Raw genomic sequence first — 26,566 nt, forward strand, 5'->3', positions numbered from 1 at the left:
GGTTCTTAGTAAAAGCCCTTTATTTCTCCTAGGGCTTCTTAGTGAGAGTCCTTTTATTTCTTTTAGGAGTTTCAAGTGAGGTTTTTCTATTTCACCTAAGAGTTTCTAGTAAGAATTTTCTGTTTTTATCCTTATTTTGTTGTTTGATCTGAATTTATTTTAAATTTGGTTGTCAAATTTAGAATTTTTTTGGGTCTTGGGTTTATTTCAATAGATCTCATCATCATTATTGAAACTTGAAGTCGTTGATTAGCAGATCTGGCGATTGGAATATGCATAGAAAGGAGTTGCAATGATTTATCTTATTAAAAGGCAATTTAAAAATTTTTAGTAGTTTTTACAACTATTATATCTGTTGTTAAATTGCAGGTCTGTTATTTCAAGTGCATGTTTAACTTGCCACTAATATAGATATTTACTTTTTATCAAAAAAAAATCGTTAATTTGTTACAATTAGATGTTGGAGAGTCACATGAAATTAAAGAGGATATAACTAGGCATATCAATGGGTAGGGTCTGAATTGGATCTATTTGATCCAGATCCAAACTCATTAATTTTAGTTAGACCCAAACCTAGACTCAGATGCTTGTGGATCTAAAAAAAAAAAAAGTTCAAATCAGACCTTTCTGAATTTTGAAAATAAGTCCAAATCTGAGTATCCAATGGATATCCATTGTATTTTATAAACGTGCTAAAATAAAAATATATTAAAAACATATGGATTTAAAAAAAATATAAACACCATCCAATTTTTATTTTCAAGTAATAAAATTAATATTCAAGAGTTGAATGCAATATTATGAACTCAAATAAATAACTACTATCGACAACTTCTATTTATTTTTAAAATTTCAACTGTATCTTCGTCAAATCTTTCATTTACTTGCCTTTTACTTTTTCTCATTTTCTAAAAAAAGTTTGTATTAATTACAATGACAACTAGAATTAGACTGAAAAAAGAAAATAATCATGAAGTCTTACTGTATTTAATCCAATAACCATAGAATATTATAATATTTTATAAATTTACTAATATATATATTTGTGTTTGAATCTGGATATGGATTATAAAAAATCAGACCCTACTTGGATCTGGATTTGAGAAATTAAATTCAAACCCTATCCAAGTTGGATCTCGGTAAGACCCAATCCATTGACATACTTAGATATAGTGATACAAAACATTATTTGGGATGTTATCCAATTCCTACGTTTCCTTTTCTAGTGTTGTTCTCCAATAATTGGAGCCGAAGAGACCAATTAACAAACAAGGGTAAATTTTACTTTGGCCCTCTAAGATAGATGACAGTATTTGTTTTAAAGAAGCCCCTGTGTCAATTTAGGCGTGGGTATTAAAGTATGACCAAACTTTAGTGGTATAATAAATTGCAACCACTTCTTTTGTGACTTTATAGCAATTAAGCTTCTACAAAATGAGTTGAAAAGGACAAAATAGTGCTCTTTTGATTAGACTTCAAAGATTTAATATAGCAATAAAACAAATTTCAAATTAGAACAGCAATATTCTATCCTCTTCAAATCATTTAGTTAGGCAGTTAATTACTTTAAAGTTTTCAAAAGTTAGTAAGGTTTCATTTTGTAACTCAACGTTTTCATCAAGCTTTGTTGACTTAATTGGGATTTATTTAGTTTTAGGGGCTGAATCAATACTTCTACGTTGAAGGGCCAAATCAAAATTCACCTTTAAAACACTAGTAGATTTTGGCGTAAAAAAGGTAGTTTCACGGTAGTCTACTTTGGATTGGAATGTATGTTTTCACAGGAAAATAAAGTATGCATGTGCGTAGGTTCTTGTCTCCCGTAAAAGAGTTAACAACCTTTTGCCTTTCAGAATGTTCTTTTTCATGCTTTACCACAATTGACCGCCATTTAAAATTCCTCCAAACATAATTTCAAACGAGTCGAGTCGAATCGAGTTTTGGGCTAATCGAGTCGAGTCTCGACGAAATTTTACCAAACTCGATCTCAAGTTCGAAAAAAAATAAAAATAATTATTTTATTTTTTAAAACATAAATAAAATAATATTTTTTTCTTAATAAATAATAAAATATTAAGGATATATATGTAATTTTACTATTAAAATAAGAAAATAAAAAAAATATATTTACACTTAAAATAAAAAAAATATATAGTTAAAATAAAAAAATAAAAAATATTATATATATATACTCGAGCTCGCGAGGCGAGTTTAATATTTTGAGCTCGAGTTCGAGCTCGATTTCGACTCGAGCTTGACTCGAACTGCTCGTGAACAGCTCGATTCGTTTGCAGCCCTAAATGGAGGTGGCATCACATAAACAATTAAAGCACCTCTTTCCCCCCCCCCCCCCTAATTGTATGTATTCATTTGTGGATACATAATTGGTATTACATGGAATTTAATTTGAAAACAGAAAATATACTTGACATTTCTAGAGGAGATTAGTCCAAAACACTTGTAACTAATGTAAACAAGTTTGGTAATTCCAAACTTTCAACTTTCTACTGCGTTCAAAACCCATGCTACTAGAAAAAAAAATTTATACCCATTATGAAAGATTTTTAGTGCTAATTACCAGAAGGGTTACGATAGAAAATAATTTCAATCATATTCAAGGGGTCATCAGCAATACATCAGGTTTTATTCTGAAGGCCCATGGCTGATTTCAGCGCAGCTGCTATAGTAAAGATCCTTTGCTTCACAACCTCAAATTAGGATACTGAAATCTCCAAAGAAAAGGAAACAAACAGACAATGTTGACAAATGCACATCATTGCATGAATCTTTACGTGAAAATTAATTGCGTGGCCATGCACACGTCGAGATTGTCGTTGAAATGTCAAGAGATTTCTTTGTCACGCATGTAAATGATCAACTCTTATCAACAAACATGTGCAAAACATATGCATTTTGTAGTTCATTCATCAGGGGACATCCAGACTTAAATTATTGCTAATAATCTCTTACGTCTCTTACTCAGACGTTGTTCATATTTCTTGACACCTTCTGCATTTCCCATTTTTGTCTGGACAGATTGATTATCTAGGACATAGGTAAAAAATTGTGTTTTATATTTTCTTTTTGTATGGTTTAGGTCCATCATGGTGTCATCACAACTTTTGATTTTTGACTCTCATGAGCATATTTAGTCTCGGATTAAATTTAGAGTAAATCTTATATAGATTGTCGATGTATGCATCATCACAGTGTGGAATTTTAATAGATGTAATTTAGACAATCTCCAAGCCAACTTTGTACATGACTTGGGATTTTGTGTCTCTAACTAAATTGGGATGGTGGCTTTTTCAAACCCATACGGATACATAGTGTACCTGTTTTGTTCGATGGAGGTTCAGTTTCTGTCGATTACCCAATGGCTTAGTTAGGTCCCTCTAAAACATGTTAGACTAGAAATAGAGATAGAAGAAAAGTAGATGTTGCCGATGGACAAAAAAAAAAAAAAAAAACCTAAATTGGGATGGTGCAGACTGTGGTCCATAGACTGACTTTCAGTCAATTTCACAAATTGTAAATAGGGAGGTGGACCAATTATTGCTTGTGATTAAAACAATACTTGAAGATTGACGAAATTAAAATAGCATATTAATTTGATGGTTTCAACCATACTCTTTCCCTCCAAAATGCTTTGATGACAAAGGCAAAAATGGGGAAAAAGGAAAAGGGTTTTTCTTTTTCTTCTTCTTTCTATTTTCGCTTTTCTTCTTATATGTCCAAGTAGAGGAGCAACTAAGGTGTGTAGCTGGGATCTGAATAATGGGAGCCATGCATAAGGATATACTACTATTTTTACCAAAATGACAAGATCGGGATTAGCTACAACATATAGAAAAAATCAACACTTTTCAAAGAAAATGAAAAATTGGGATAGCTCCATCTAGTATGAGAGTTCTTTGCTTTTTTTTTTTTTTTTTTTTGTCAAAAGAGAGTTCTTGATCAATCTCTTTGTCCTATGTATTGCTAATTTTTATTTGCTTTTATTGAAAACTCCTATATGTTAATAGTTGATAGTTAGAGTATTATTAATGTAATGTAACTTTAAACTGATTCCTTTGAACAATTTGTAGGTTTGCTTTTCTCTACTTTATTCTTAGCTTAAAAAAAAAAGCTAATGTTAGTAGTATATAGTTATATAATTATAGAACAGTCCAAAGGGTAATTTTTAACTGGAGAACACTTTTACTCACCCGCTCTCTACTTTGACCTTTGATCACTAGATTAAGGTATCACTACTCGCTCATAGCCACTTTATTTACAAGCAAGCTAGCAAGACTTGACTTCATTTTTGAAGATAAATATCCTTTGAATGTAAAGCTACCTAGAGATATCAAACTCTTTCTGTCCCTCTCTCCCAACCCCCAACAAAAAAAAAAAAAAAAATCCCCCTAATTTACTTTTTTCTTTGTTAAACCTTTAGAGAATTTTCATCTTGAGCCCCCCAAAAGAAAAGGCATAGGTAGTTATCTAAATATAATGTGGAAGAAACATTTCTCTTGAGCAGCCTCTCTAAGGGAGTGGGGACCTATGCATCCAATTAAGGAGACAAGACCTGAAAATTTCACAAGCAGCAAACCAGTGGATTAGATTGCTTTTGCTTCTCTATAATCTTTAGTTTATATGATTTTGATAAAAAGGCAATCAGACACTAGCCTCAGCTGTAATTTTCCAATGCCCCTCTAAGTCAAAAAAAGGAGATTTCTTATGGAAGAGTCCAAGCAAGAAAAGGCCACCAGCATTCTTCTGCCCCCTCCTTTCTTTCATCACCAGCTTTATCTTCTCTTTTCTAAAATGACCATACTAGACAAGTTCACCATTCTAAGGCCAAGACATCAAAAAAAGAAAAAGAAGAAGAAGGTATCTAACTAGAAGAAAAAGAAAAAAAAAAGTTAAGTGAGGTCAAATAAAGGAGATTATGAGAGTGATATTACAAGCAAATTAATTACCTATCAAAATCTCTTGTTGCTATAATTGTACTGTACTTAAATATCCAAAACACGGGAAAAAAGTTCTAACTAGAAGAAAAGATAATAAAGTTATGTGTGGGCAAAGGAGATGATGAGAGTGATATCACCGAGCAAATTGCCAATCAAAATCTCTTGCTCCATAGTTTGTACTTAATTCAAATATCCAAAACACAGAAAAAAAAAAGGGTATCTAACTAGAAGATAAAGATACTAGAGACACGTAGGGGCAAAGAAAATGATGAGAGTAATATACCCAAGCAAAAACTACCATTCCAAATCTCTTGTTCCACCATTGTACTTAGCTTGAACATGATCCAAAACACAGAAAAAAAAAGAGGTATCTAACCTGAAGAAAAAGAAAATAAAGTCATGCGTGGGGAAGAGAAATAATGACAGTGATATCACTTACCAATCAAAATCTCTTGTACTGTAATTTTACTAACCCTAAACATCCGAAACACTGAAAAATATGTGTCTAACAAGAAGAAGAAGAAGAAAATAAATTCACGTGTGGGCAAAGGAAATGATGAGAGCGATATCCCCAAGCAAATTATCATTCAAAATCTCTTGTTCTACAATTGTACTCAGCTTGGACATCCAAAACACAGGAAGAAAAGGTATCTAAGTTGGTGAAAAAGAAAACATTTAATGTGTGGACAAAGGAAATAATGAGAGTGATATAACCAAGCAAATTACCAATCAAAATCTCTTGCTCTATAACTGCACGTGTTAATTTGCATTCATATTTGGAGCTAATTTTTTTTTTTTTTTTTACCCTTGTATGCTGCAACCGAAGTGATCGAGTTGATTATTCAACATTAGGTTCTTCTAAAAGGCTTATTTGCAGCAAGAAAATGATTAATATGTTAACAATTTGCCAAAAACAAAATGAAAAACCATCACAAGAAAAATTTTGCAAGAAAATCGTTGATGCCAACCTGATGCCATGCCTCATTTTATTGATTTTACTAAATGTTCCTTTTCTTTTTGTGGTTTGGAATTTGTCGGTGTGTAAAAATGTGAACAGACTGGCAGTAAGCTATTAGAGGGTTCATATCTATGGGGATATGCTTGTCAATTCATAATAAAGAGAACGACATTATAGTAAGCTGAACAGTAGGTCACATGATGTTCATATATATCTCCTTGTTGCGGAAGCTATGCAACCCTACAAAATTCAAGACATGTTTTGATATTCAAACCAACCTTTCTTCTCATAATCAACAACCAAAAACTTGTCTTCTTAATCCTTTTTCCAATATCTTCTTCCCTATAATTTTCAATCTTGGAGGTCCATTTGGTTCATGGATATTGATCTCCTAAGGTATACTGGGGGGTGGTTTTTCTTCTTGGTTCCATTATTTTCATGGCAAAATCTAACAACAGATCAGCTCTCCAAACCTTCAAGAATTCACAAGCCCTGTTGCTTCTTCTTGCTGTATTCTTAATTGCTTCACTATGCTATGTTCATTCTCTTGATTTTTCAGTCACTTGTGGGGCTTCTTCAGCTAAAAAAGGACGAGCCCTGTTGGAGGTTAATCCCACAAAGAAGCAATCCACCATGAAAATTCATCAAGATCAAACTCATTTTATCCCCACTACTACTGCTACCTCTGCTGCTAGTACTCCTGCAAGACCTGCAACTGGAAGTGATGTTCCTCCTGCTACTGCTAGTAAAGATCGACAATTTCGGATGGCTGCTCATAATGTTCCAAGCGGACCAAATCCTGAGTCCAACAAATGATGAATAAGGACTACATATGCGCTGCATGCAGATCTTCATCACCATATTATAAGTATGGATATCCCGCTATTCCTTATCTATTAATGCTACAAAAGGTGTTGTTATCAAAATTAATATGTTTATTAGGCTTTTTCCTTGCTTTTTCTTTCTTCATGTTTTCATTTCCAGTGTAAATAAATAAAGGGAAACTTGCTACTACTCATAGATGCAATTATGAATGTATGTCTCATACTCTGCACATTGATGATGATTATTTCTATCACTAGCCATGGTTGATGCTACTCAATAGGAAAGAAAAGCTGATATTTTTTTAATCTATTCCTTGAATTTTTTTTTTTTTGTTTCAACTCTATCCACTACAAGAGAAACAAAAATTATTTTCACAGCCAAACAGAAACTGATAATTAATTATATCCAATATATTTCAAAAAGAAATTGTATTTTTTCTGAACAAACAAGTTCTGAAGAAACAAGTACGTTACTCTTCTTTGGAAAAATGAAATAGCTTTTATTTCAAAAGATCTTCTTTTTTTTTTTGGCGATAATACAACTTGGCTCAATTTTCTTAGTGTTCATCTATAGCTCTTCTATATGTCTCCTTGGATAATCTCTTTTTTATTATACTTTTTTTATGGTCTGAATGAACCTGAGGAGAATATATGGGGGAGTTTCATGCTTTTGTAATCTTGTTGTCAAGAATCAGGGCAAGACAAAGCAATGACTTAGAAAATGCTCAGCTCAGAAGAGATCCAATTCATGTGCAGTGATATCAGATCTGATTGCAGCAGTGCTTTAGCTTTTAGCCTTTGAAAGAGAAATCACTATTTTTCGGTTTTCAGTGCGCCATTTGCATTGGTCTTGTCAACCAAAAAGAAGGTGGCCCCAAGTGCTGAACTAAAAAAAGAAAGTGATTTTGAAATGATTTCACAATTATTAGCATGAGTCTGAACCAAATTATTGAGTTGGCTAAAGTTTTAGGGGTAGTATTGAACCCAATTTTTTAGTTTACTATTTCACTCCTTGTATTAATCTCTATTCCAATCTTTGTTAATTTTCTCCTTGTGTGTAATTTAATTACAAAACTGTGTGTTTGGAGAGTGGATTACTTGGGATAATTAAAAAAAAAAAAACTGTAGCTTTTTTAAAAAAAAAAATTTTGATGTATATAAAATAAAAAAGTGACTGAAAAATATGTTAATAATGTAAACAAGTAAATTTCTATAAATAGTTCACTATCAAAATACAATGATATTTTCTGAATATATCATGTGATATATCACATTTGGCGAGATAAAAATTGGAGTAGAAATTCGAATATACCCCCGTATCACGTTTTTGCAGAAAAAATAAAAGGTTAAAAACAGCTCAGTCAGGACAAAAAATGATGTTGACTTGTAGTAACATTTACCAGTATAGTGACAAGTTTTATCCTAGCTTTCTTTTTTTTTTTTTTTTCAAGAAACGTTTTTGGAGTTATTCATTTGTTTGTTTTATATCTGTCTGAATGATTGATTGGATGGGAAGAGGTAAAAATCGTGGTTATGGCTGGGACTTGGGTATGTTAGGAAGAATTTAAGACGAGTTAGAAATCTGTGCTTTCTAATTGCAATAATTTGCTTACAAAAGCTGCTTCTTAACTGGAATTTAAAATTGACATTGGATACAGACTTTGTGATGTAAAAGGTTTTAGAATAATTTTTGGAGTTTTACGGTATAATTTTTGTTTGTTTTTCGGATCTGTAGTATTCATTTTTTAGATCTATCCTTTTTTTCAAAATTATTTTTTTTAGATCTATCATTTGATATCTATATATATTTGATGATATAGCTTATATCATTAATGTAGATTTTAATGAAATTATGATATTTTTCTAAAAAGGGATTAAAGTATTAATTTTTGAAAAAATTGAAATAAATATTCAAAGAAAAACTATTCATATGAATGGGAAATTGTATGTACCAATCCACTAGAAAAGTAAAAAAGTTAATCCAGCCTGCATAATTAACGATAATCCGACTTATTGCATGATGTATATTTTGTCATCTTCCTCTTCAAAGTATAAAATTTTGCTGCTTAAGCTGTTTAACTTTTCTTTCCTTCGTAATTCGTAGTGAATTGTTGCGAGTAATTAAGATTCTCTAATACAATTGGTTCAGTAGTTATTAATCATTCAAAAGTGTAAATTTATGCTGTAGCAAACATGTTTAACATCTCGGACAGGATCCAGCATTATGGGAATGTAGAATCTACCCCTCTCTCTACGCTTCCAATCTTCTGTTCCTAAATTAGTTTTTATCCCATCCGTTCCTTTTTTGTATAACTGTCACGTCGCCTCTAATTTTTTGATAACTCAAACTCAAACAAACTGATAATAATCGGTTCACAAATTTACTCAAAATCAATTAAAACAGAAAACTCTAAACTTTTTTTTATTTTCTTTTTTAACGAAAAAAAGTCTTGTTAATTGTAAACATAAAAATCAACTAAAACTTTTCTTTATTTTTTACCCCAAATCATCTTTTCTTAAACCCTAACAAGGAATTTGATTCACTCATTATATCTTTAATCTTGCAACAAAAATAATGGGTCCTCACAGTTTTTGTGAGCAATTGCGGGTGTAAACGATATAATCAACACAGTAGATAGAATTAAAGACAACGATATCGTAGGGATTTGGTGAGCAATTGAATCAAAAGAATAAGTAGTTCGAGGATCAATTGATGGACATAATGTTGCAAACTTGCAGTCTTCTTCTTCATGTAAATTAGAGTTGAAGGAATTCTAATTAGGGAACCACTGCTTGATTTATCCAAAGAAAAGAACAGTTTTGAATTATCGGAACCGCTTTTATTTATCCAAAGAAAATTTTTTTTTGAGTTATTGAATGAATTAGTTTTAAGTAAACTTGTCAACTGATTATTATTGGTTTGTTTGAATTTGGGTTATTAAAAAGTTAGAAGCGATGTGGCAGCCGCAGCTATATAAAGAAGCAACAGAGGGGGTAGAGACTAATTTGGGAACAGAAGATTCGAAGCACTCTGAGTATATTTATCCAGTTTCTTTTGATCAACTATGAAGTTTTTTTTTTTTATTTTTTCCAATGGATAGATTTTCATTTTCAATGCCCAAAATTACTACTCCCTTTTTAACTTAATTGCAAATGGTCGCTTTGCAAAGCTACCTTTTTTTTTTTTTTTCAAGATTCCGTTTTTAATTTTGGGAGTCAATAAAAGGAGAAATACTACTCTAGTTCCCTGTGGTTTGTGTTTGGACTAATTCGGTCTCTGATGCTCTAATAACACTATTTGTAGTCATGTTTTTAGGTTCACCAGCTTACACTGTTTTGGTTAAATTTGTGATTGACTAGAAATCTTTAGATACCCTTAACTGGTTGAAATTAGAATTGTATAAATCAGTCTTTGTGCAAGCTTGAAGGATATGCAAGAACAAACAGTATTTATTGGCAACATTCCTCTAATGAACTCCCTAGGAACTTTTATAGTAAATGGAGTATATAGAATTTTGATCAATCAAATATTGCAAAGTCCTGATAGTTATTACCTGTTAGAATTGGACCATAACGTGATTTCTGTCTATATCGGTACCATAATATCAGATTGGGATGGAAGATCAGAATTATTGATTGCTAGAAAAGCAAGGATATGGGCTCGTGTCAGTAGGAAACAAAAATATCTATTCTAATTTTATCATCAGCCATGGGTTCGAATGTAAGAGAGATTCTAGAGAATGTTTGCTATCCTGAATTTTTTTTTTTTTTTTGGTCTTTTCTGAATGATAAGGAGAGAAAAAATTGGGTCAAAAGAAAATGCCAAAATTTATCTTGGAGACTGTGTAATGCTTACTCTCAAACACTTCGTTTATATGGTAGTGATATTTTTTGTTTCTAACTAACCAAATTGAAGCAGAGGATACAAATCCTATAAAAGAAGCCAATTGATATTTTTGAAGAATTGGTGAAAAAGTCTTGTTCCATCAAATTGTTGAAATAATTAGGGTTAAAAGATTAATCAAACTACTCGATATTTAAATCGAACTTGACTTGTTAAGAGTTCATCCGAATTCAGTTCGCCAACTAATCAAACCAAATTTAAATAGCATTTTATATTTGATAACATTCATATTTGATAAGAAGTTCGTTTAAACTCGATTTGTTAAATAAACAAGCAAAATTTGTACAGAATTTCAAATTCGTTAAGACAATCAAATGAATACTAGGGTGTTGGATTTGATTAGATTCTTTTACAATCTTAAGAATAACAGAGCGAAAGTTAGCTATTGATGTCCCTTTGACACTTTTTCGCATCCAGTTGATACATGTTAAAACCTCGGGGATCTATATGAAAATTATCATTTTTTTTTATAAGGAAAATAATTTTCTTTCCTCCTTTCGCCATAATGAATGCAAAGTCCAAAAACCTCCAATTTCCACAGTCAAAGACTCAAAGCAAAGGTCTAATGAGTCTTGATTTTTAGACTTTAATGGCATGCCACCAACAAAGAACTGAACTAAAGTGGGGTAAAAAGGGGGAAATCAACAACTGCTTGTTATCTTCAATTTCTACTTCGGTGAAGTTCATAGCTAACTATAATCTGGCAAGATTGCCGGCCAAATTCACAAGAATGTTGGAGCTCTCTTGTAAATCAACATTTCTTGTTTGACAAAATCAAAATCGTCTCTCTTTACCTTCAAAAGTAAATTTTACTATCTCCCAAAATTATTATTCTCTAGTTTGACAAGTCTTCAAATATCTGCCCTCTTGTCCTCTTCTATAATTCTTTCACAATGTCAATCAAGATTCAAGATATTACACATTAGTACAACCAATTAAGCTACCCCAAATTACCTAATCACCTCAAAGTTCCTAGCTAGTTGATCTCCTCTGCTTTTTTTTTTTTTTTTTTTTTTTTAGTTGACTAGTTGGGATTAGGCTTCCTACTAGATGAATCGAGTTTTCACTCATATTAATTGGGACCAAAGCTCAAAAAATAAATTTTGTTGGCAGTAAATTTTTGTATAAAAGCATCAACTGTCGGAAATTAATCAGAGCTTTAAATGGTAGTTGTAGAACGGAGAAGCAATTAAATCCGGGCCTGCATGTAATGATGAACGTACATATTGTAGCTTGAGTAGCCAGCCATGACCAATGAATGTCATTTTGGGCCACACCCAAGCAAGTGATGTGATACCACATAATATCATATATGTACATGCAAACACAATAAGAAATTGTACATATGTACACCTATTTCTGGTTGATGTACACATAAATAACAACCTCAAATCCAAAGTAGGGAAAAACAGCATCCATAGTAGGTAGGTGTTTGATCTTGTGTTGACTACATTTGATTTTGGAGCATTTTTGTGAAGACCAAACGTTAGTTAGGACTTAGGAGCTAGCCTAGCTAGGAAACACATCAAATGAGAGATTTCATTTTCACCATCAACTTAATTTGGAAATGTGAAGACAATTAATTAAGCATAAATTATGTAGTGAAAGGGAAAAGAGTACAAAGCATATAGGATATTGGTTGAATCATTTATTCCACAAGTTGCTCATGCAAATTCACATTAGTTAGAAGTGAACAGTCCCAAAGTAATAGTAGTAATATATTTGGAATGGTCTTTTTGTACCATTGCCTAAATTACATTTCTTGGTGCACAATTCTTTCACAATCATGAATAATCCACGCTTGAAGAAGACACTGGTAAAAGCACATATATGACACTTGGTCAACAAAACAGAATACTGAACTCGCAATGTAGAACAGATTTGGCCATGCAAGAATTGGAGGCATTGCAGAACTTAATTGTGAGCACCTCCAATACCTCCACCCCCTCCAAAGCCACCTCCTCCGCCACCACCAAGACCACCCCCTAAACCTCCGCCAGCACCATATCCTGCTCCCCCGCCGAAACCTCCCCCTACACCTCCTCCTCCTCCTCCTCCACCGCCAAAGCCGCCACCACCACCTCCAAGGCCACCTCCTGCACCACCTCCATAGCCACCACCAGCACCACCGCCTAAGCCTCCACCAGCACCACCACCTCCACCAAATCCTCCACCCCCTCCAGCTCCTCCACCAGCTCCACCTCCAAAACCTGCACCTGCACCGCCACCTAGCCCACCACCTCCAAGACCTCCAAGACCTCCAAGACCTCCGCCACCACCAAGACCACTTCCACCACCCAAACCACCTCCAAGACCTCCACCATGACCTAGCCCACCACCACCACCAAGACCACCCCCTCCACCTAATCCTCCTCCACCAGCCAAACCACCTCCAGCTCCACCTCCATAACCACCACCTAGACCTCCACCAATCCCATGTCTAAAACCCTTTCTTCCAAATAGTCCTGGATGACCAAACAAATGTTTCTCATCCTTAGCACCTTTCACATCCGCCAAAACCACCCCATCAAGAACGAAAGCAAGGAAGGCAACAAGCACAAAAGTACGTCCCAAAACTCCCCTCATTTTTGCTTCAAGAAAACAAGCATGAAAAAGAAGAGAAACCCTAAGCATGCAAAAGAGCTCTAGCACTCTTCACAGTATGCTTTAATGCAAATTTGCACGATATATATAGTACTAAAAAGCTAGTAATACGACTTTTTCCAAGTTTCTATTAGTAAGTGAACCACATGGGTAGGTCCAATTTTAAGAACTCAACTGTCATCTTCCGGTGAGTTATGGAGGCAGTACTACAATTGGTGGGCAAGTAATTTATTCTCTTCAACTGTCCCTTCGCAAAGTAACCTCTCCTAATTAAAAGCAGGTCTTCATAATTTCCCATTTTGGTATTTGACTTTTGGCCTACTTGGGGCCATAAACTTGTGTATTTTCCATCCAATAATGGACGAATTGATCAGTATCCGCGTTGGAAAAGCTTCATACAGGGCGAGAAAATGAAAAGTTGGTGGACTAGAAGACCAGGGTAGCTTCATCTTCAATGCTTTCGCATTTATTTGGTTGTCGTCTGAGCATTTAGTAAATGGAACTAACCAAACATTGCCCGCCAACAATAGTATATATGTATGTCGACAGAGATGCTGATCAATGGTCTCTCCCGTGAGACGTAATCGAATTATTTCTCTCTTCACAGCCATACACAACCAAGGAGAGAGATCATAACCGTTAGATTAAGCAAATTTAATATTATTGCCGGTATGAGGAAACTATTGAAGTTGTATGATTCTTTTTTCCAGCATGTATTCACCTTTTGAAGGAAAAAAGAGTTTGGAATAGGGCTTTCGTTTCATGATCATGATAAAGAAAGACACCACTAACTAAGAAAAAGCACCACGATGAATACAAATCCCATTCCACATCCCTATTTTCCTTCAAACACCTAAAAAGTTCTTAATTCCCGTAATAGATAGTTATGTTCATTTAACAAGTCAAAAGGTGCATTTGTCATAGTCAACAAAAGGTTTAGCGAGATGGATATTGTATATGTCAAAATTGGATTAACAGCATAAAGAAGTGCCTTCCTCTGTCACAATAGGTTTCGACCTTTTTTATTTATTTATTTATTATTATTATGATTCGATCCTCTTGTTGAATCTAGTCTTTTTTTTTCCCTTTTCTCTCAAGTCCTTAGAAATTCTCTTATAGTTTTATCACTGTGCCAGAAAACATTTTGAGTTATGGGTTATTTAAATATCCCATCGTGAGGCATTACAACTTAGTCCATTTTCTTGTCTCAAATAATACCGTACTTTTGCCTTAGAATAATTAATGGACGAGTTACTTACAATAAACCCTTTCCCTTCCCATTTAAAAGCAGCAGGGTAAATGATTTTAACAGTTCCTCAATTTTTAAAAAGTATTTATTAAGCCCCTCAACTTATATGTTAGGTTCTATATGGTCCCTCCAAGAATCAAAGTGCAATTTTCACTTTGTCGTCCTCAAGTGAGAATTACCATATTTAGATTTGGCATTTGCACATATGTCTAGTGTAATGTAAGCCCTCTTATTTATGAGAGTATATTTCATTTTTCTCCGTATGTTTAAACTGATATAGGGATCTGTCAGTAACACGATTGACCTAAAAATATTAATGGATAAGGATTTCTTTGAAATTATGCTTCAGCATAAATTTATGGAATTTTTATAGAATTATTGGTGTCAAATGTTAAACCAAGAAGAATGTTAATGTTTTTAATGAATTTCATCACAATTTCAATCGTACAATTCAGTTAATTATTTGTCAAATTCAAGTAGTTATGCATATAATGGCTAAGTCAATTGAATTGAGTTATCACGTTTTCCTGCGGCCGCATTATTGTTGTTTAACTTTTGCTAGATTATTTATAACCTATTTTCTGTAGAGACATCTAGAAGCAATTTAGAGATTGGTTTTATTTACTGCCACATGAATAGGTGTCAATCACGAAGCAGAATGACGCTTACTTGCACATCCCCACCACAATGCATGGCGCAGTGTATACTTCCAATTTGAATCAGCAAAATTTGCCGTCAATCTAAGCTACAATATCTTGTGGGAAAGTAGCTTACCTGGGGAAGTTGAAAGAAAGGCACAGGCAGATTTGAGCTGTAGTTACCCGCAATTGTATAGTTTAACTAATCTCAGTTGATACTCCCTCCGTCCCACTTTGACAGTCCTGATTTTTTTCCACACAGTTTAAGAAAAAGTAGTTAATTTTGTTGGAATAATCAATTTTGGTAGCTATTTTCTTAAAACACCCTTACATTAATAAGAGTATAACTTTATGGGAACTTGAATTGATGGTAAAAAAAAAAATCAGCTCTCATTAAATGGAGTAGGTTTATAGCAACAATAACTTACATTGAAGAAGGGTATTTTAGAAAAATTAAAATACGACTATATTCTTTAATTAAAAAGTGGACTACAATTTGAGACAGACGAAAAAGAAAAATAGGACTATCAAAGTGGAACGGAGGAGATACTAAAAAGGGAAAAAGTCTTAGTGATTCTGGAACTTTTATTTGTGTAAAGTTTTAACTCTCAAACAATTATGAGGAAAGTTTTAACCTCCAATCGAGCAGCGTCACTTGTGACGCACGAGCAAATAGCGTATAGCAACTGCAGTATTGTCGGTGCTGGAGCATTTATTGAATAAAAGGCAATAAAAACACTTTGACCTAATTGATTTTCCTTAATTTAGATCGATCACTTTCCTCCAAAGCCCTCAATTGGAAAAATTAAACAAGAGGATCGAAGAACTTTCTACTTGCATTAGAAGGAGAAAACAAGTGCTTAATTCATCTTATACTTGTTGGGATTGTAATGATGCACATCGGAGAAAAGATTGGTGGCCCGAAGAAGAGGCTAGAAAATCCTCTATTTTTTATAAACATCGTATGCAGATTCCTATGAATTTCTGCCAATGTTGTATCTGTGAGCTGTTGTCCACTTTGATGAGGATGCCTCTTGCCGTCAATCTCTAGGTATAGCACATCAGGCCCCATGAAACATAGAAGCTTCATTGCCTGATCATGAGAACTGATTATTTCTTTTTTTTTTGTTATGAGCCCAAGGCAGGGACTTTGGCACCCAATGTGGTGTTGGATTAATCAACTTTCTCTGAAGGAATTGGCCACCACATGGATTATGGGTGGGAGATCAAAAATTCAAATCTTACCTTTCATTAATGTGTCACTATATGTGATTTCTTCTAAATCCATACAAGTGTGTGGTACATCCATATGATCCGATAATGATTCAGTCTCCGTCGATTCTCTCAACGCAGTTTTGTTACCTCCCTAGAGTAGGCTCGAGTAGAAGTAGGAGTAAGTTAGGATACCACCAATCTAGTTCGATGATGGTTCAGTCTTCATTGAGACTCTCGATCTAGTTGGATCACTCCCTCTAGAGTAGACTCGAGTAGGAGTAGGTTAGAATAGATTAGATGTGCCGTTACAAAAAAAAAAAATATTGTGTTGGATTTGAAGAGGTTATTGCTCCCATGGTATAAGAGATCTTTCTACCTCCTCTGCCTCTGCAGCTAGGGATTGAAGATGGGAAAGAAAGTTACCTTTTACTCAGACAAATACTTTTGCTCAGACCGAAATGCCCTTATTAATCTCTCGTGTGTTACACATAACTACTGAAATTGATAGAAGGACTAATAATTTGCATTTTTAATATATCGGGGATAAAAAATTTTCTTATAATTGTTGAAGAGTTAAAACTTTAAGCGACTAAAAGCAAAAAAAAAAAAAAATATATATATATATATATATATATATTGATGTTTCTTGCCACAAAAAAATGGAAAAAAAAAGACTCTTGATGAATCATGAAAACGGCTGTGGAAAAACATCAATTTAGGCTTCATACAACTAATCCCATAAGATCCTAATGTCCCATCTCAGAAACAAATTAAACAATATAACAAAATTTGATGTGTGAATTGAAACACCAAAATTACTCTTTAACATTCCCTAATTTTCATCCCACACATTTAGAGTAAAGCAATTGGCCATGAACAATAATCAAAACAATCAGTCATATGAAACATACTCAAGAATTATCAATGAAAGTCACTCTTACAGAACAAGAAATTAACCAGCAAAAGAAGATACATGCCTTTAGAGTTTGCATTGTAATAATAACGTGAACCGTTAGCATGCAATGAAAATCAATCAAAGAAGTGGAAATTTTAACACAGGAAAATCGGGAAAATAACCTCAAAAATGGAAAAGTAAGACATGAATAAATGCCTTAGACAATCTGGAAATTGATGAACTGAAACATGTGGTCAACCTTATAAGCTTGGTTATTTACACTATTCTCACTCAATCAACAAAGTTCTAATGCATAGTAGCAATATATAGGATGTGAACTCGAACTGGCTATCGGCACGGTTGCCCATTTTGTGGTAGACAATCTTTCTGCAAGCTAAAATTGTTCACAAGGTAAATTTTTGGACTTTAGTATCTTTCTCCTAGATATCAAAAAAAAAAAAAAATTTCACTAAATTCATCCTTTTATCCCAAGACAGAAGTATACTGTGATACGGAATAGTTAGAATCCAAATAGTATCACTTGGATGCATATGACACACATGGGTAGGATGGATGGATGGTGCAACAACTTTTTTGGTAATGAATATCAGCCAACAAGGATTTTGGTTCGGATGGCATCTCAATCAAATTGTACAGTTGAGAGAAACAGACCATTGTTTCTCAACCAGGGAAAGAGAGTCACTGAATAGAAACATCTCAGGACGGTTTAGTTGGGTTTGGAGTGGCAAATTAATGATGGGTTTCATGTTTCACAAAATTTGTTTCTCACCTTTTGGTCTATCTCTAGTCCAAATTTATGACGGGTTTAGAGTGGCAAATTTTGTTGGTTGAGCTCTCATCGTCATCACAAAATGATTGTTTGTGATGCAATAAAAGCTTGATAAAAGTTGGTCTCAGAATTCCATTTCTTCTTTTCTATGTCCAAAGAAAAACAGTAGCAGTCAAATTAAGCAAAAAATTATTAAGGTCATGCAGTAGATAGAAGGAATATTCTATTTTTATCTTCTTGTAGTAAATTCTACGTAGTTATACGATTTTCTTGGCGTATGGCTATTGAAACGTTGGGTCAACGGGCCTACAACTTCTTTAAAAAAAAAAAAAGCCATGTTGGTCCTAAGCCAAATAAAAATGCAACAATATAGCAATATTCATCCCTCGCATGATAATTATTCTCCTATGAGGATGGATTTAACTCGAAAATGGCTCAGAAAACCAGCAGCAAGGCCGAAAGAGGGATTTTCAACATTTAGCTTCTTTTAAAATTAGTCCTTCCTATCGTCACTGTGTATTTTTTCCATTAGGTGAAACTTCCAAGTATAAGACGTTCGATGATTATGTTTTTTGACCTCCCACTTACCAAAAAAAAAAAAATTTTTTTGACCTTTTGAAGTTCTTGGACGTAAAAATGGAAAATTTAGCTGTAAACTCTACGAGGACTCAGAAAACAAATTTATTTTTTTATTTTTGTTGGAGGGTACCGCAATTATATAAAAAAAAATAGATAATCTCATCATGTCCAAACAAATTAGAAGTTTTTAGATGGTCTACTTGGACCGAGATTTTTTAATGTTGGACACCTATGAATGTCTTGCTCTTCTTTTTTTTTTTTTTTTTTTTTTGGTAATAAAAGGGACTATATATTTAAAAAAAAAACTTAAGTTATATATATTATTCAAGTACACAATAGAGACTAGTCAACAGGACTACATGGAAAAACAGGATGAAGTAAAACACAGAAAAAGCAAAACAAGTACAGAAGATCGGCCACAATGTCATAATTTTCCCTTAACTATGCATTAAGGTCCTCTTGCTCGGGGCAGTGGCACTATGATGCACTATCAGACACTTTCAACAAGTCTGATACTCGTACTGCCAGACTCTTCCTTGTAGAAGGTGAAACACCATCCCTGCCAATAATGCATTCCAGCACTGTTTCAGATAGTAGTTTGTTCTCCACAACTCCACTGCTAACCTCGGGTATGGAATCATGCTTGGAGAAGCTAATTCTTAGTGATCCAAGGGGTGATTGGGAGTACAGGATGGAGTCACCAGGTTGGAAGGACTCATTCTTGAAAATATCATGGAACTTTTCAATAGCTTTATCCTCTGCATCAGTGTAACTTCCAATTACTTTCAAGTAATCGGCACAATCTTCACTTACTTTTTTCGAGAATTCCTCACCCGTCAAGGGCTTCAAAAATGTCAAACTAATGAACTTCTCAAAGGGACCTAAAAACAGCAAGAAAACAAACAAAAAAGTCATAGTCAATTACTCAGTTTCACGTACGGCGTTCTTGCCGTGATTGGGCCTCTCCTTACTCATCTAATAAAAGAGAAAAAAGAAAATAAAGTTGTGTTGCCTGTGATGATGTCCCTGAAGAACTCAACAGATTCCATCAACTCCTCAGCAGTCTTGCCCTTCCACTTGGTGGCAAGCGACGGAATTGCAGTCTCCTCCAAATACACTCCAGGAAGTGAGAACTTGATAAACTTGCCTTGAATTTCCAATCCTCTATACCCCGCGCCTCCAAGAAAAAAGGTGCCGTTGGAGCCTGAAGGCTTCATGGATGAAGGGAACACGTGGCCCTCAACTTCAACTTCGCTAACGCAGAATGCCGGCGCCATTAGTATCATACAACCTCAACTCTGGAAGTCTGGTAGTAATTTGTAGAGGTGGAAGAAGAGGTAGGAGTAAAATTTTCTGAACGGATTGTTGGCTTTGCTTCTTACATGGAACTGTAAGATGTTTATTTATAGAGGAAGACCTCAAGGCATTATTGGTATCTAAGTCTGGTAAATACGACAAATTGTATCATAATATCAAAAAAAGAACGTGTTATTGTACCCCATTTCACAAGTTTATCTTTGGTGGCCAGATGGATTATGTGCAGCATCCATAGAACCCCCCAAAAAGGAATCAGAGATTCGGAATCTAAGTCTTCCCTAGAAATATATAATATTAAGGGAATTCATTCCAGCTCGTAGCTTCAAAGTTAATGTTTGCCGAAGAAAAGAACTAGAATTCAAACAAACTACCATTTCCCTGAAACATGGATTTCAACAATTCTGAATTGATATTTGTTGCTTGTCGTACACCTTTTGCAAGCGGCAGAACAAGTTATCCTTGTAATTATCTCAGTGGACCTTCTGAAACAGTTGTGTCATTCAAAGATTTTGAAATCTTTCATTCATTTCTTTTCAAGATAAAAAACTGTGGCAGTATGTCCATTGCCGACCTCTTGTTGTTGGCTAAAATGCCTCTTGTATTCGAAACATAGTTTCCCCCAGCTTCTGTATGGTCTGCCTTACTGGCGGTCTCATGCACAACGAATTTCATAGCCTACTCCACAGCATTTAACTAGAGTCATAGCAAAGACTCACGTCGTCAGCTTTTAGTTCCAATTGCCTGAGAAGATGTAAAAACCACAATTTTGAACATAGATACGATGACGAAGACACCATTATAATCAATTATGTACAAAACTGCGGTGGTAACAAATGGGGTCTTATCACGCGTTTAGAATATATAATTTTCAACTTTTCATCTCCATTTACAATCTTGACATGGTTAAAACAGTGCCTCAAGCAGTTCGGCTGAGCCCTCAACCATACATGAGATAAATTACAGTTGATTAAACAATATCAGTAGACTAGAAGAGGCGTGCTGATATCTCGCACTCCATCATAGAAGAAACTATAATTAGGGGTGTTAAAACTTTGGAAAAAGAAAAAAGAAAAATCGTCCAATCCAATCTAGATGAAGCAAATTTGCTGACATATCTCATAGTACGCTTCATCAGCCAACGGTTTAATTTCACTTTAACTTAGTCGGACCCACAATATAAAGAGCAAAATCATGATTCATCCATTGGGTCGAAAGATGAACCGAACTTTTTGATACTCTAATCGAATTCAGTTTGGTAAGGGTTAGTTCGAACTTGATTCACCAACTAATCAAGTCAATCTTGAATAGCATTTTATATTCGATAACATTTAAAATAGATGAAAAGCACGTTTAAACTCTGTTCGGCAAATAAATAAGTCAAATTTGATTAATTAAAATTTTAAACTTATTAAAATAATCAAATAAGATTGAATATTAGGATGTCCGGCTTGATTAGTCTTGTTTACACCCCTACTCATCCCCTCTCCTCTAGTCTCACGGGAATTCTAGTTCCACCATGCTCAGTTTACGGCAGAAATAGTTTCCAATCATCAACCGATGGTTGCCTGGCAAAGTTTGTGAACCCAAATTTCCACGAGACTCCAAAAAAAATATTCTGCTAGAGCTGAGAAAATTCTAAAATTATTATGAAAATTAAATTTAATTCCACATAGTTTAGATTTTCATTCTGGGGACTGATTCTACTATCCCAAGTCAACCTTTAAACTGGTCAAGTCAAGCACCACTAAAAAGCAAAATGAATTTCATGGATTGAAGCATTCTAAGTCCACAATGTAATTGAACTGGAATAAAAACAAGCAGATACAACCTTGTAATACGAATTTTTAAGATTACATATACTATCCTATCGTTGCTATTTCACACATTTGGAACTAACTTCTACAAGTTTCATACGTCGGACAACTATCAAAGCATTTGTGCGAAGAACTTATAAGCCTAAAACAATCTATGACAAAGCTGAAAAATGCCTTCCAAAACTAGATTTAAAAAACGTATATATCAAGTTGACGACATCTCCAATCACTTGCCGGTAGACGATAGTTATATAAACTGATGGAAACAGGTTTATCATCTCCAATCACCTTTTTTTTTTTTTTTGGTTCGAAGGAACTGCCCACTGTTTGCAAGAAGAACGAAGAACAGAATCTTTCTTTACTTCTGCACGTATTATATTATCATCACTAGGATAAATTCAGAACCAATCCAGCAATAAGAAATATTGAAGGTCTAAAATTCCGATCAAAGTACCAATTCCCAGTTGACTTTTTGAAGCCCATTTCTTTGAAACCCCGCTATAATAAAAATGGAAAATACGAGATGGGTCCAAATTAAAGAGAAAATGACTTGTGACTGTGAAGCAATAAGGTGTACTTAATCTGGCTCCAAGTTAAAATACTTTCGAGGATTTGGACCTATAACTTGGTTGAACAAGTCATGCTGATCCAAGCCAAATGCCAGGACAAGAAGATGGCGTAGCTTACCCCTCACAATAAGGTTGGATTTCAACTAAAAAATGACTAAGTAAACACGTACACGATTAAGTCGGAAAGAGACATTTTCAGCATTGAGCTTCTTTCTTTTAATCAGTCTTATCCATCTTTGCTGCGTACAGTGTGTTTTGTCTGTCGGGTGAATTGGATGGGACAACGGGCCTCATAAGTTAAAAAATTGTTCAGTTCAAACTGATTCGTGTAATTAATACAATATTTGATATAAATTCATACAATTTTCGTATAGTTTTGAATTTTATATAAATTTAAATATATAAGTTGACAAGTTCAAATTTATGCATAATTTATACGATTTTACAGCCAAAAAATGTAAGAATTATATCAAATGGTTTGAACTGGACGACGCCCAATTTGTGAGGCCCGTGATCCACATCAAAAGGACAACTTTCAAGGTTCATCACTTCTGAGTGTTAGATAGATGTTAATCTGATTATGTTTTGACCTTTTGAAGTTGGTCAACTTTCTGATACATATGAAGTGGAAAAGCAGATAAGTCTCAACTCGGTGAGGAGTGAGAAAACAAAAATTTATATTCTTTTTTGGGGAACCCAATGAGAAATTAGATAATCTGATACCATATTAGAAGTCCTTAATGTACTACCTAAAATGAGTTTTTTTTGAATGGTTATATCATGAAGTTTGTGACTGATAGCATCCAACCAGAGAACAGAAATAAACGGAGCTCTTAAACAAACCGGGCTGTTCGCAACTGTGGCTCGACTTGGTTCATATAAGCTCGAGTTCTGCTTGTTCATTTAAATAAATGAATTGAGTTTGAGCACAAAATTAGGTCAGCTTCGACTTCCAAACAGTTTGTTTAAGTCCGTTTAAGCTCCTTACATATTTGTTGGTCTTGATTGTTTAAAATTCGTGGTGCAAAAAAGCATTTGGGCACATTCCTCTATTGACGATTTTTTTTAGGTTGATTAAATTGGTTAAAATTATTGAGATAAATTTTATATAAAATATTCAAGCTCAAGCCTGCAGAAGCTCAATTTGTTTGTATTAAGCGAGTCAAACTTAAGGAATTTGGGATTTTCTTAATGAGTCGAATTCAAACACAATCCTAGTGAGTTAGATAACTAAGATGAGCTTGAGTTAGGCTTGTTTATTTAATAGGCCAAACTTGAATGCTAAATATTCAACTTATCTCAACTCATTTACTCATTTATAGCTCTAGAAATGAACAGATCAAAATTGAAGACTTCTCAAATAAGTAGTTTAGAAGTAGACACAAAAGAAATGCGCCTCTTGAGCAGTAGTGTGGGTGCAAGTGCAACCCCACATCAGGATGCAACATTTGAAATCAGTTGCTTTAACTATTGGTCAAGCGTAGTACATATTAGAAGCTGATCAAAAGAAAAACATGCAGTAAAGTAAAACAGTCATAAAGCCAAATGTATAGAATTAATATGGCCACAAACTCATAATTTTCTCATAACAATGCATTCATTAAGGTACTTTTGCGCCATTTTCTCATGGGGGCTTCTACACGATCAACGCTCCTTTATGCTGCTGCTTCCATAGCAATAGCCTCATCGCCTCAAGATTCTTCCTATCAGCAATGACACTGCCAAATACTTTCATCAAGTCTGACAATCTCAATGCCAGACTCTTCCTTGCAGTAGGTTAAACACCATTCTTGCCAATGATGGTTTCCAGCAGTGGCTAGTTCTCTACGACTCCATTGCTAACCTCAGGTACTGAATTATGCTCGGAGAAGCTAATGGTTAATGATCCAAGGGGTGACTAGGAGAATAGGATGGACTCACCAGGTTGGAAGGATTCATTCTTGAAAATGTCAATGAACTTAATAGCTTTATCCTCTGCATCACCATAACTTCCAGTTGATTTCATTTCAGGTAAGCAGTGCAATTTTCAGCAACCTTCTTTGAGAATTCCTGACCAGTCAAAGGCTGGAGTAGGTTCAACCTCGTGAACTTCTCGGAGGGACTTAAAAATAGCAAAGAACAAAATAGTTGCAATCAATTTCGCGGCCTCTTAGATTGAGAAGGAGAAGGTAATGCATGCTCCATGTGCATCATTTAAGATGCCATTTGATGCAGTAGTATCAATCACTAACCACCAAGTAATAAATGTGGAAGACAAGGTATAACTCGCTACCATTATTTAGTGATCAATAATTGACAATAATATGTCATGTAATCGTGCCAAATTGTGCATATGGAGCATCCAATATTTTCTTCTCATTAAGGATGCTGTTTTGTCACTTCGTGCTAGGGGCGCAGCCACACGGTTCTGAGGGCGTGCAATTGTGCCACTCAACTTTCAAATTTTCATAATTTTTTAAATTTATTTGACGTCTGAACCCCTTACATTTTGTAAGATTTCTTATCCGCCCTTATAAAAATCTAAAAGTCTTCCACCATTCAATTTCACAAGTCGAAAGTATCACTTCAATGAGGATTTCAAGATTCTAAGATAATCATATTCTATGGAGGTCACATTTCTCGAGGTGGTGGGAAGGTATCTTAATTACAGGCAAGGAAAAGACCAAGAGGAGAAGATCACATCACATTAACAGCAAACATCATCTGGCAAATTTGGAAAGCAAGAAATGATCGACAGTTTGAAGGGAAGTATAGAGATCACGTCCATATTAGAAAATGCAAAAAATGAATGGCTGGAATAGAAGATATAAAACAATTGAGTGGCCTGTTCCAGTACTGTACTTTTTCTTTGGTGTATAGAAATGGAAATAGATGTGCTCATCAGATGGCACAATTTGCAACTAACTTGTTTCCAATGTATTATGGAAAGAAAGTTTCCCTCTGTGGCTCAAAGAGAGTATACAGGAGGACAATAGGACAAATGTCTACTTTTGTAATTAACATCTTGTATTATCAAGGTTAATATATATATAAAGAGATTACCGTTTGGAAAAAAAAAAATATTAAGCTTCCTTTGTAAACCAGTACTAGAACTTGAGCCATGTATAGAAAGCATGCACAAAAGTATCGGGTAAAAGTTCTTTTTACCTGTGACGATGTCTCTAAAGAACTCAATGGATTCATTCAGCTCCTAGGCAGTTTTGCCCTTCCACTTGACGGTGAGTACCGGAATGGCGGTCTCCTCGCGAATCCTCTGTATCCTGCCCCTCCAAGGAACAAGGTTCCATTTGAGCCAGGAGGCTTGACAGATGAAAGGAACACATGGTCCTCGACCCAAACTTCACTAACTGAGGGTGATTGAGCCATTAGTACCAGTCCAGTCAGAACACCTCTTACTGGGTTTTCGCCCGCTACCTTTCAAAATTTGTGAAGGATGATAACTCAGAGTCTTTTTTATGAAACTTCAAGGTGTTCATTTATAGAAGGAAACCTTGGAGGTTTTTAGGAATTTTCAGAAAGAGTTCGAGACTTTGGAAGTTATTTTTGTCTGGATGATGAAAAATGATCGGCTGGAGGAGATGAATGAGGCGAGAGGTTAAAGGCATTAACGCCGAATTTGGATGCCAATATACGACCAATACTCAAAACTGCCCACTTTGCATTCTGCCCATGATTTGTTCTTTTAGCTTAACGGGCAATGGGAGTATGGGATCTTCAAATTGTCTATTTTCTCAGCTCAAAAACTTATTTTTTGAGGTCCAAATGATCATAGTTTTTGAATGAGAATGTTAAGGGAATTTATGATTTCAGCTCGTAGCATATAGGACTTAATAGTTTGCTGAACAAAGGAACTGGAATAATTTCAGGCAAAAATACAGTTAGATGTTTATTTTTGCAAGCGATGGATGTGTAGTGTATCAAGTTTTTCTTGAATTGCACCAATTTGCGAGTGCAGGAGAAGAGTTATAAATTGATCTAGTTCTTTTTAGAAATGTAATTTAATATGCTTTTTTCTCCATTCACACTTTGACTTCAGAATCTACTAAAGTGAAAGATTAATTTGTCCAACATACATTTGGCAATGATTTTCTAGACTCATCCTGAAAGAGATTAAATTAGACAACTTGAAAGCAATAAGGTTTTGGATTCAACTATTATCTGTATACAAAGTGAGATTAATCTAGTAAGTTTCCTATTTGCTATAAAGACAAACAAGAAAGATCAATGCTAATTCTGATTTAATTTAAGATTTATT

General features: G+C 34.5%; 2 protein-coding genes, 1 long non-coding RNA gene and 1 pseudogene across 4 annotated transcripts; 1 reads left to right on the forward strand and 3 right to left on the reverse strand.

The window, feature by feature from the left end:
* Positions 1-6,022: 6,022 nt before the first annotated feature.
* On the forward strand, positions 6,023-7,785 carry LOC140037606 (uncharacterized). 2 transcript variants are annotated; one of them, XR_011841540.1, is made up of 2 exons: positions 6,023-6,781; positions 7,427-7,785. It is a non-coding gene; the product is annotated as an uncharacterized lncRNA (long non-coding RNA). The 2 variants fall into 2 exon arrangements; XR_011841541.1 differs by having other exon boundaries at positions 7,433-7,785.
* A 4,484-nt stretch (positions 7,786-12,269) lies between these two features.
* LOC113734437 (uncharacterized) lies at positions 12,270-13,319 on the reverse strand. Its single transcript, XM_027260982.2, has one exon. The coding sequence runs from the start codon at positions 13,273-13,275 to the stop codon at positions 12,556-12,558; it is 720 nt and encodes a 239-aa protein (XP_027116783.2). The 5' UTR covers positions 13,276-13,319; the 3' UTR covers positions 12,270-12,555.
* Positions 13,320-18,927: 5,608 nt separating this feature from the next.
* LOC113736092 (chalcone--flavanone isomerase-like) lies at positions 18,928-20,083 on the reverse strand. The gene is made up of 2 exons (XM_027263030.2): positions 19,624-20,083; positions 18,928-19,492 (listed from the first exon to the last, which is right to left on the reverse strand). Exons 1-2 carry the CDS (start codon positions 19,895-19,897, stop codon positions 19,089-19,091), a joined length of 678 nt encoding a protein of 225 aa, XP_027118831.1. The 5' UTR covers positions 19,898-20,083; the 3' UTR covers positions 18,928-19,088.
* Positions 20,084-23,849: 3,766 nt separating this feature from the next.
* LOC113733707 (chalcone--flavanone isomerase-like) lies at positions 23,850-25,677 on the reverse strand (annotated as a pseudogene).
* Positions 25,678-26,566: the final 889 nt, after the last annotated feature.

Source organism: Coffea arabica, chromosome 3c (genome assembly GCF_036785885.1).
Source record: "Coffea arabica cultivar ET-39 chromosome 3c, Coffea Arabica ET-39 HiFi, whole genome shotgun sequence".
Taxonomy (NCBI): Eukaryota; Viridiplantae; Streptophyta; class Magnoliopsida; order Gentianales; family Rubiaceae; genus Coffea; species Coffea arabica.